This window comes from Garra rufa, chromosome 21, assembly GCF_049309525.1.
Source record: "Garra rufa chromosome 21, GarRuf1.0, whole genome shotgun sequence".
NCBI lineage: Eukaryota > Metazoa > Chordata > Actinopteri > Cypriniformes > Cyprinidae > Garra > Garra rufa.
This window is the reverse complement of record NC_133381.1, coordinates 34,337,491-34,349,306: the sequence shown is the minus strand read 5'-3', so window position 1 is coordinate 34,349,306 and position 11,816 is coordinate 34,337,491. Positions and strand designations below refer to the sequence as shown.

General features: G+C 34.5%; 1 protein-coding gene across 1 annotated transcript; it reads right to left on the bottom strand.

Moving 5' to 3' along the window:
• Positions 1-7,907: 7,907 nt before the first annotated feature.
• On the bottom strand, positions 7,908-11,077 carry sox11a (SRY-box transcription factor 11a). The gene is given in 2 exon segments (XM_073826709.1): positions 7,908-10,029; positions 10,031-11,077. Coding segments are annotated over 2 exon segments (1,011 nt in total). The 5' UTR covers positions 10,991-11,077; the 3' UTR covers positions 7,908-9,978.
• Between the last annotated feature and the right edge of the window lie 739 nt (positions 11,078-11,816).

Genomic DNA, 11,816 nt, shown 5'->3' with positions numbered 1-11,816 from the left:
GACTTGTTTTAGACTGATGAAGATAAACACCTGCCTATGCCATTCTAAAGCTTAGAAAAGTGCCAGGATAATTTTTAATATAACTCCGATTGGATTCAACTGAAAGAAGGAAGTCATATACACTTAGGATAGCTGGAGGATGAGTAAATAATGGGCTAATTTTCTCAGTCTTAATGGGGTTGTGCTGTATGTTTTTGATTTGATCAAAAATATATGAAATGAAGTAAAAAGTAGAATCTAATCAAACTAAGAGCTAATGAATTGGAATCAAATCAGGGTACAAATTGATACCCGGGCCTACCACTTACACCATTTTTAAAAACAAATAACACCAATGGCAGTCATACCACATTGTAAATGTTTATGCAAGGTCAGAAAGCTCTAGGATTTCATCCAAAATATCTTAATTTGTGTTCTAAAGATGAATGAAGGTCTTACAGGTTTGGAACGACATGAGGCTGAGTAGTTAATGACATAATTTTCATTTTTGGGTGAACTATCCCTTTAGACACACTTGTTAGATAATCTTTACATTACATGACTATTAGTAAAGGCTGTGTCTGTTTAACCTAGACTTAATACACAATTCATAGCAAGATGGGCAAAAGGCCAAGGAATGATTGCAAACATTCAATATAACTCTTTGAAGACCAGTTCACAGTTTAACACCACTAGAAACATATGCTAGTCCCAATTAAAGGGCAAAACAGCTTACAAATAACTAGAGTACTACGAATTTCAGGGGTCTGTCAGCAGGCTGTGTAATTGCGAACTCATTTCATCACTTGTTTTTCCCATTCTGGCATGCAACCGCCAATCTTTTTGGCACTTCATGATTCTTTTACCCATCTTACAGATGCAAACTATCCAGCTGTTAAGCCTAGGGCGTGAATAAATGCACATTTCTTTCTCAGTTTTTGCTTTATTTTTAAGGCATACCTAATATTAACACCTGATAGAATGTCAGTTGGAAGTAAAATTCACCATCTCTGAACTCAATAGCATGGTATTCATCAAAATAAACCTCTTCTAGTGACCTAAGCTTCCTGTGAGGAGCCTGAGGGGGGTTTGATGTGCTAATTATTTACTGAAGCAGTAGGGACTTTCAAATTAGACCACATGCTGATGCAAACTATGAAGAGTAGCCCTAATGGGGTAACCCGGGTAACATCTGAATTGAAAGAGAAAGCAGGGGACATTGGGGATTACAATGGTCATTGGGCAGAGTGCATTGGAAAGCGCCTCTATAGTGAGCAAGAATGGGAGGGGCCAGTCGAGGCCTCAGAACAGTATTAAATTACAGATGCATATGAATGGACAAGCAGTTGCTGCTGGCTTGGTCAAAATTGTATACCCTTAAGCTATTGTTCTTTACTGCTTGTGTTGGGCCTGGGAGGGAGGCTGTGTTGGGGGGGGGGGGGGGGGGGGCGGTTGAGTTTTCGACCGTTATCACTTGTATGAGAGAATAGGGAACTTGTTCATATTCATTCCTGAGAGGCAAGTTCTGTACCACTTATAGGCAATTTTGTTAAAGATTTCTGCATTTAAAAAGAACCAAAGAAAGCACTTTGAATTATAAAAACTCAAACGTATATAGGCTGAAAGAGAGGTTTGTGCCGAACGGGCTCCTCTTGTGTCTCTGCAGAGAGAGAGAGGAAAGGAAAAAAGAAGGGAAGAGAGAAAAAATGGGGAAAATTACATACCTAAATCCATGTATCTGGGCAGCCATCCAAACAGACTTTTCCAAGCAGATAGAAAAAACATACAAGGGAGCAGTGAGCAGTAAAACTCTAATATTGCTCTCAGTATGATCACAGAAGGTAGATTACCTTTGGATTTAGGATACGTTCAAAGTTTTCTCTCACACTATAGCAACAGATTGGGTATAACATAACTTATACTGAATATAAATAAACTAGGTAGCTTTTCTACCTCTAAGAAGTTAAGTAAACAGCCAAATTTGTCTTACTACATAACTCTGAGTAAGATTAAACCTTGGCATTAATCTCTGGATCCAGCTTAGTATGTTGCAAAGCACTGGAATAACTTTAGATTAATGGTGAAACGGCCACGATTACGTGGTGTGATTAGAACAGGGTGTTGTGCTATTGTGTAATACGGTTTAAAATAGCCTTGGCCCAAAAGTGCACCAATTTAAGTGCTATTTTGAACTTAGGGAGTATGTGCTGTCAATGGAAGCAGCAACTGACCCACCATAGGCATGCTGTATTATCTCTGAGCCTGACGGTGCAAATCCAGCTTAGCTCATGTTTACATTTTGAAAATGTTCCCTGATGTGGTGAGGTGCTGGGCCAAAGCGAGGCTCCGGGGGTCTCTAGGGACACACCACAAATCTCAGCAGAGCAGCAGGGGTCAGGGCTCTTTCTAAAGGCCTGTCGAAGGGCCAGCACAAGCAAACCCATTAACACAGAGAATTTATTCAACGCTAAAGGACTAAAAGATAAAACATAATGCTTGGTGCAACCGATGTCAGCGAGGTTTAATTAGTATGCTGGAATCAACATATACTTTTATATTATTTTATATATTAAATTATAAATAGAGATGAGATATAGATTCCATATTAAATAAAATTATATTACAAGAACACATTTTAGTATATGCCCAAGTATAATAGAGTATAATATTTACATTTCTTTCGATCTAACTCGTTTATCACATTAATTTGAATACCATGCTGGTATAAAAATACTAAAAGAATGTACATTCTTTGCTATCAACAACATGAAGTGCATTAAGCATAACATTACATTAGGGTTTGCGAAACTTTTAAGTTTGAAAAGGAAAGTTTGTAAAGTAACGAAAAGCGAATTTATTAAATCTTAAAAATTATAAATAAATTATTAATAAATAAATAAAATAATTTCTACAAATTTGAATAATAAATAGTTTGAAAATAAAAATAATCAAAATAAAATATTTAATTAAAAGGAATAAAAACAATTAGAGACAACCAATTATAAATAAATAATTATAAATAATTTACTGACATTTTGTGAATATTAAGTAATCATGTATTATAAATAAATAAATAATTGTATTATATTTTAATTTATAATATAATATAATATAATATATGTCAAAAAGTTAGACGATGAATTTCTGAAAATACATAAATAAATAAATAAATAAAACTTTATTGTAAAACATAATATATTTTAATTACAACATTTAATTTTAGGAATCTGATTGTGTGATTCAGGTAATCTATATATTTATGTCAATGAAATACATAATAAATATAGTATAATAAAATAAAATATAATATAATATAATATAATATAATATAATATAATATAATATAATATAATATAATATAATATAATATAATATAATATAATATAATATAATATAATATAATATAATATAATATAATATAATATAATATAAAGTCAAACAGTTACAAGAAGAATTTCTGAAAATAACTAAAGAAAGAAATATATATATATATATATATATATATATATATATATATATATATTGTAAAACAAAGTATATTCCAATTACAACATTAATGGAATCTGACTGTGTGATCCAGGTAATCCATATATATATTTATGTCAATGAATATATAATATTCATGAGAATATAATATAATATAATATAATATAATATAATATAATATAATATAATATAATATAATATAATATAATATAATATAATATAATATAATATAATATAATATATAAATAAATAAAGTCAAAAAGTTACAAGATGAATTTACAATTACAACATTTCATTTTTTGGAATCTGACTGTGTGATATAATTTAATACAATATTACATTACACATTAACATATATAAATTATATATAAAATGTATTTATTTATTTAAGTTAAATTTGTTGATTAAAGAATAAAATAAAATACAATAAAATAATAAATAAACAATAAATTAAAATAAATCTAAGTAGGCCTGTGTGCTGGTGTACTAAACCCCCGCCCACTGCACTTCTGACACTTTGCACAACAAAGAGAGTAAATCTTGTGTGGCTCAGTAGCCTGGTGACTGACATGCAATGCAAAGAATGGACAGCAAGTGACAGGAACATAACAGGTCATCCTTTCCTTTGCACAAGAAGAATGTCATCACAATTGGCGAAATGCATTTCCTATTACCCGCTCAATAGCGAATCTTTTTTCTTGTACTTTGAGTTCCGAGGAGGAATGATCTATCTGATAGCAATAAACATCGGTGAGCATTTCTCTTGCCAAGCATAGAGGCACATCTGACAAAGCAGAGGATATTAAGAACGCAGCGCTCACGCGGTGACTCCACACTACACTGGAGAGAGAAAAACAGCTTTGTTGTCATGGTCCAATTTATTATTATTGTCTGAGGTAGCTGAAGCAGAATGACATAGATGTGCAGCCCAAAGCTTCAAATCATCTTGGAGGAAGACTTGCAAAGATTTTGAGCAACAATCCAATCTAAAAACATTCTTTAACCATCAGCTTCCTTGCCAGGAGCCTTTATGTAGATGTCACATGTGGCATTTGGCCATGACATCCAGATTTTATGAATGATTTAAGAGCTTAAGGCATTGGAAATTACTTTCTTTTGTCACCAGTTTCCAACTGCTGGACTTGATAGATGTTATCCTACTCAGTGTCTCCAAAGCATTTCAAATTTCCATTTATTTAAAGAGGAAATGGAGGGAAATTTTAACGGGTCACTAATTTCATTTCACTGCGTTCCGGTGGCATTAGGCCGGACCAGATATTTCAGAGGAGCACAAAATCAATGTGCACATTCTGTGGGGAATCGCTCCATGGATCCATTAGTAACTTTGACCAAGAGGTCAGGTAAAGTAATAGCCAGATAAATGTTTTATTACTGATGCCCTGACTGACTTAATGGCCAAACTAAATACATACAGTACATCCATGCATGTCAAACACTTACGATTACATCAAGATGATGTAATGCATTTATCTTTGTTCTCCATGGCTCTTCGTTATCTCTATACAAAGCTGCTTCTTGCTCATTTAGATCATTCTTATGAGATATAAACGTAAAATTGTGAGATGCGAATTCAGAATTGCATTATATAAATTCAGAATTGCAAAATATAAACACAATTCTGAGAATTACTAGATGTTAACTCAATTCTGAGAAGAAAAGTCAGAATTGGGAAATATAAGCTCACAATTGTGAGAGAAAAAAAATGTCTGTGAACTGTGAGATAAAAGTCACAATTACAATTCTATTTTGTTTTATTTTGGGGCAGAAAGGAAAAAGAAATGTGAGATGTAAACTCAGTATGAACTGATATAAACTCGCAAGAAAGTCAGAATTCTGGGTATATAGTATATGTTGTAATTCTGACTTTTTTCCCCCAGAATTGTCAGGGAAAAAAACTGAATCATGAGATAAAATCACAGTAACCTTTTTTTTATTTTATTTTATTTTATTTTACTTTATTATTTTATTTTATTTTTTATTTGTTTATGTAATATATTTATTTATTTATTTATTTATTTATTTTCTAAGAAAAAGAGGCAGGTATCCAAAATTAAAAGGTTACAATTAATGTATTTAAAATAAGGTAATTTGCATATAAAAAAAATCTGTGTCTTCCATGCAAGATTTAATGAATGCATCTTTGCTCCACGGCTCTTCATTACCTGTATACAAAGTTGGTTCTTGCTCATTTAGATAATTTTTATGAGATATTAAAGTAGAATTGCAAGATATAAACACCATTTTAAGGAAAAAAAAAGTTGGAATTGGGAGATATAAACTCACAATTGTAAAGGAAAAAAACAGAACTGTAAGATAAAAAAATCTGTTTTTTTTTTTTTCGGTGTGGAAAGGAAAAAAGTGAGAAACTCAGAATTTAGAGGAAAAAAGTCTGAATTGTGAGACTTTCAACATATGAACTCAGAATTGCAAGAAAATTCTGAGTTCATATCTTGCCATTTTATTTTATTTTATTTTAAATTCTGTGGCAAAAAATAGCCAGTAGAAATCTAGAAAGAAACTGAGCCATGTATCCAAAATTAAAAGGTTGCAATTAAGGTATTTAAAGAGAGAAATGTGTGTAATGAATGATGTAATGAATGCATCTTTACTCAAAATTGTGTTTATATCTTGCAATTTTACATTCAAATCTCATGAAAATGATCTGAATGAGCAAGAAGCATAAAAATAAGAATTACTAGATGTTAACTCAATTCTGAGAAGACAAGTTGGAATTGGGAGATATAAACTCACAATTGTGTCAGTTTCTTTTTTTTTTTTTTTTTTTTTTTTTTGGTGTGGAAAGGAAAAAAGTGAGATGTATACTCAGAATTTAAAGAAAAAAATATATATAAAGAGCCATGCATCCTAAATTAAAAGATTGCAATTAAGGTTATTTGCATATTAACATTTCAGTGCCTTCTGTGCAAGATTTAATGAATGCATATTTGCTCTCCATGGCTCTTCATTACCTGTATATAGGGCTGCTTCTTGCTCATTCAGATCATTTTTATGAGACATGAATGTAGAATTGCAAGATATAAACACAATTCTGAGAAAAATAATATTGTTAGAAGTCACAGTTACATTTTTTTCCCATTTTGTGGTGGAAAGGAAAAAAGTGAGATGTATACCGATTTATTTTATTTTATTTTATTTTATTAGAATATAATAGAATAAAATAGAAAAAGATGCTCTCCATGGCTCTTCATTACCTTTATATGAAGCTGCTTCTTGCTCATTTAGATCATTTTCATGAGATATGAATTTAGAATTGCGATATAAACATAATTTTGAGGAAAGAAAAAGAAAAAGAGCCATGTATCCTAAATTAAAAGGTTGCAATTAGGGTATTTAAAGAGTGTAATTTGCATATTAAAATTATTGCCTTCATTGCTAGATTTAATAAATGCATATTTGCTCTTCGTTACCTGTATATAAAGCTGCTTCTTGCTCATTTAGATCATTTTTTTAGATGCAGAATTGCAAGACATAAACACAATTTTGAGAAAAAAAAAAGATTCTGAGAAGATAGATTGGAATTGGGAGATATAAACTCACATTTGTGAGAAAGAAAATGAAAGTTTTTGAGGTGAAAATGAAAAAAGTGAGATGTAAACTCAATTTGGGGAAAATAATTTTAAGCTATGAACTCAGAATTGCAAGAAAGTCGAAATTTTAAGTTCATATCTTGCCATTTTATTTTATTTTATTTTAGTTTGTAATTCTGTGGCAAAACTAGCCATCAGAAATCTAGAAGGAAAAGGCATGTATCCAAAATTAAATTCTTGCATTTAGGGTGTTTAAAGAGGGTAATTTGCATATTAAATCTTTAATATATGCATCTTTAAGATATGCATTCGTGTATTTGCCTGCTTTAGAAACAGTCTAAAAGCAGTTGCGAGCACATTAATGCTGCAGTAATCATCTTCTTAAATGCATATTGATTCAAAATGTCTAAGGACAGATAATATTTAGGAGTGTTTGTGTATTCTTGCTTATAACCCATTTTTCTAAGCTGCATGAGTGGTCAGTAGTACAAAAAAGGAGGGCTTCATGGGAGGAGGTGGGCTCTCCGGCAGTGATTAGTGGCAGCTGTGGAGCATTCATGCTGCGTCTCTCCTCTTCACTCCAACAGGCCACAAAATCCCACCAATCACAGGACCCCACTTTCAAACAGCGCAAAATTTGATTTCTTAAAGGGGCCGTTGCCTCGAACGGAAGAAGCGGAAGCATTGTTTTGATTTAAACTGGTAGGTTTTTACTGGTTCCTGCCAGGAAAGATGTATATTTGTAAAGCAAAATCTGTATATCTGTATGTATAGGGTTTGACCCATTTCTATGAACAGCCCACTCATTACAATGCAAACAATGACATCACCATTTCATTTAACAAATTGAGAGGAGATTTTATGGTGGTAAGTATTTGTTTATTAAAAGATGAGTCAAAGAGAGGTTCACATTTGGAATGTGAGGCTAGACTGCCTTGTACTTCACCATTTTTCCCTGGCAAAGAGTCCATCATATTCCAAACCTTGTATCAAAACAGACTTCATGTAAGACCCACATAAAAATAAACAAAATATGTTTAAGTGCAAGAAACAAAAATACAGGTTTATGGTTGTTGTTGTTGGTGGTGGTGGTGTCGTTTTTTAATAGAAAAGACGGCAGTCTTAAGTCAAAAATGAAATGTTTCATCATATGAAACGAGGATATGGAATGTAACTTTTTTTGCTTTCTTGGTTTTTCTTCAGCCAGACCACCGACATTCATTATTTGCCCATTATGGCACACTTTCAAAAATGAGTCATTTTTTTTAAATTGGTTGCAGGACATGAATTGTCCAATTTTTGTGGGTGAGTTTCAAGAGAAATGGTGTTTTTTTTTCCTCCACAGAAAAGCACACCATGTGACCATATTCAGTTACGATCAGTTCCAGCTGATTTCTTTATTCATCAATGACTTCAGCATCATGACAAATAATGATGTTGACAGAGCAAAAGTCTGCCCGTCCATCATTTTGCTACAAAAATGCAAAAAAAATGTAGATGGTCTGCATTTACAAGTAAATATATTGCACAAAAAAAATGAAGGGGAAACAGTATGTGCCATTAGAAAGAAAAAAAAAATCCAGTCTCACACCTGCGATCTGGGACCCATCCACATATCACGAGTATGATATACATAAACTCCTAACTTTACTATTTTACAGTACATATACAATCTTGAAACTAATACCAGCACTGAGGTATGCATCTCCCCCCTCCCCAATGCCATATGTTCTACAAATACTCAACAAATTTGATCTACAGCTGTACAAAACCTAGCTTAAAATCACAAGGCATTTTTGATGCAAGTTTTAATTTAAACTTAATCCTTAAACCAGGACTCCCTTGCATGCTTAAAACAAATGATAAAGGGAAGAAGTGCCTGAAACTCACTGAGTGCCCAGTAAGAACATTCCCTTTTGAACTGTACAAAAATATGCCTGAAAATAGTTTGCTTTCTTTTAAAAAGATGAGGTCTGTTATGTATCAAAATGCTTCCTCTAACACCTGCAACTCTAAGGAGGTTTAGGCTGCTTAAGTTTCAAACCAGTAGGTAAACAGAATCAGTTTCAAAAAAGAAAAGAAAAAAAAAAAAGTTCCGGCATTTAGAAATGACTAAACAACGTTTGAAAGAAACGTCCTGAACAGTAATAGTTCACAGATTTGCTTTGAGTCAGTCCACAGTCTTTACATTTTCAGCTCCCTGCAGTTAGAAAGAGGGTATAAGATGCATAGAAGTTCTCAGATTTTCCCTTTGTGGTCCGCTTTAGTTGAACAGTAATTGTAGACCTACAGAAAAATCCATAAAACCCTGTCATGCTGCCAGAAAAAAAGGTCTGCAGACTTTTTTCTTTTTTGCTACAGTACCAGCTTCATGAGCATCTAATTCCCCAAACCTCTCCCCTCCTATGGCAAACCATTTTAACATGTATTCCTTCAAACTAACCAGTATCTATTTTTTTTTTTTTTTTTTTATCACTGTGACTAGTATCTTATTAAATACTGCCTAAAACTTATTCCGTTGCTGTTTTCATTAGGTACCAATATTTTTTTTTAAAAGATACTAGTCCTAAATTTTTAGAAACTAGTGTTGTTACTTGTTGCATTTTGAATTAAACTATTAAAAAGCTATTCTGTAACAAGTGAGGTAAGAAATGTTAGTACTAGAATAGTGACTAGTAGCACAGGAATAAGTACTATAAAGTAAACAGTAAAGTCACTTTTGGATGGTACTACATAGATACTATAGTTTAAGGAAATAAATGTTAAAACGGCTTGCCATACTTGCCTCATTCTCAAATCCCCTATAGGTGGACCACCAGATGAAGGCAGGGGAAAGACATACGTACAGAATAGAGCATTATACCTCTCCCGTATGTTATTACTTGTCTTATTTAGTATGTAAAAACCAAGTCAGAAAAGTTCGCTTCGAGCCAGTCCCCAGCTATCATTTCGCTGAGCTCAGGCGTGCAATAGTCTGGAAATTCAAAGTGGGAGCCCAGGCTGCCCTCGCTAAAAGACTCCAACTCCTTATCCACCAGAGAGAGGGAGAGATTCCCTGGGTTTTGGTTGCCCAGCTCCGAGCTTTGCGCGGAGGAGGCGAAGTTCAAACTGAAGTCAAAAAGCAAGTCGTCCGCGTCTTCGCTCGAGCTGGAAGAAGTGGAAACTGACCTAGAGGATGCTGGTGAGACGGATGCGGGATACATTGTGCTCTGCTTGGTGATGTTTTTGAAATTGTAGAAGAGTCTGTTGTTTCGGACCTCTTCGTACATGCTGGCGCCCTCGGACTCTGTAGACGAGCTCAAAGTTGGGCTGGCGGGAACTTTTGCTACATTGTAGGCTCGGATCGGATCCTCTTCCTCCTCCTTCACCCGAACTCGAGAGGAGTCCTCCTCGGAGTCGTCGTCGTCGTCTTCATCCGTGAATTCACTTTTAATGACAGTCTTTGAAACTTTCATGCTCTTAAAAGCGTACTCATCTCCGTAGCCGTGAGATGATTTGCTTCCCGTCTTGTTCGTTTTGAGTTTGGGACATTTCTTGGAGTTCTTGGACATTTTGCTGCAGGACTTCTCTGGAGACGGGGCTGAGGGTTTGGAGGAACTGTCCAGCTTTGGTTTCTTCTTGGGTCTGTACTTGTAGTCAGGATAATCAGCCATGTGTTTCAACCGGAGTCTCTCGGCTTCCCTGATGAAAGGTATCTTTTCGCTGTCCTTCAGCATTTTCCAGCGCTTCCCCAAGCGTTTGGAGATCTCGGCGTTGTGCATGTCTGGAGACTGTTCCATGATCTTTCTCCGCTCGATTTTAGACCACACCATAAACGCGTTCATCGGTCGCTTTATGTGTCCGGTCGCTGTCTTGCACCAGTCTGGGTTTATCGAAACCATGAATTCACTTTCGTCGGAGTCGGTGGCTTCTCTGGACATGCTGTCCGTTTCGCTGTTGTCCGTTTGCTGCACCATGGTGCCGTTGCCGTATGTTGTCAGTCCAGAATATCACCCGCGTGCGTCTGCTCTCTGCGCCTCAAAGGTTCACCCACTCTTTCCAGAGTTACAAGCCGCCTTCTTAACTACTTCTTGGCTTTTTCATGTACATGACATCATGAGTAGCGCTCCAATCACATCCTCTCCACTCCGCCCTACAGACTCCATGCAGCGCGCTTTAACCCTTAACGCGCTCCCGTCTGGACCCACGCTGTGCGAGACGCGCATATCACTAGATAAACTGAACGGGAATGCGAGTGTCAACACGTAAACAAGCGAAACCAAACAAACCGTTCGCACCAAATGTTGCAGAATCCCGCACGATGTGAGACTATAGGAGCGAGTCGTATGTTATCAAAACATTTATCTGTTTTCTCTCGCTCTCCACACTCTCTCTTAATAAAATACTGAAGGTGGCGCTTGGACACTGTTCCTGTATGGGCGATTCTTCAATTAGGGGAAATGTTCTGTCTTCTGGGATGGTTTTATAGGAAGAAAAGCTTTTTAATAAAACAGTCATTCTAGGATATATTATAACCACTCTTTTGTGTATTTAATTAGCTGAGAAAAAAAAAAGTGTTGAAATGATAAATTATCATTATTCCCTATAATTACTAATTTCCCATTATATGATAAATATAAAAAATGTGTTAAAATCAGAAAAAAATCAGCTTTTTTTTAAAACTTAAAAAAAAAAATATTCAGATGATATTTGGTATACTACTAGCATTTCCATGACAGTTTTATGTTTTATGGTGTATGAAACAAATAAGAAGCTACTTCAAGGCTAAACTTAAACAAACAA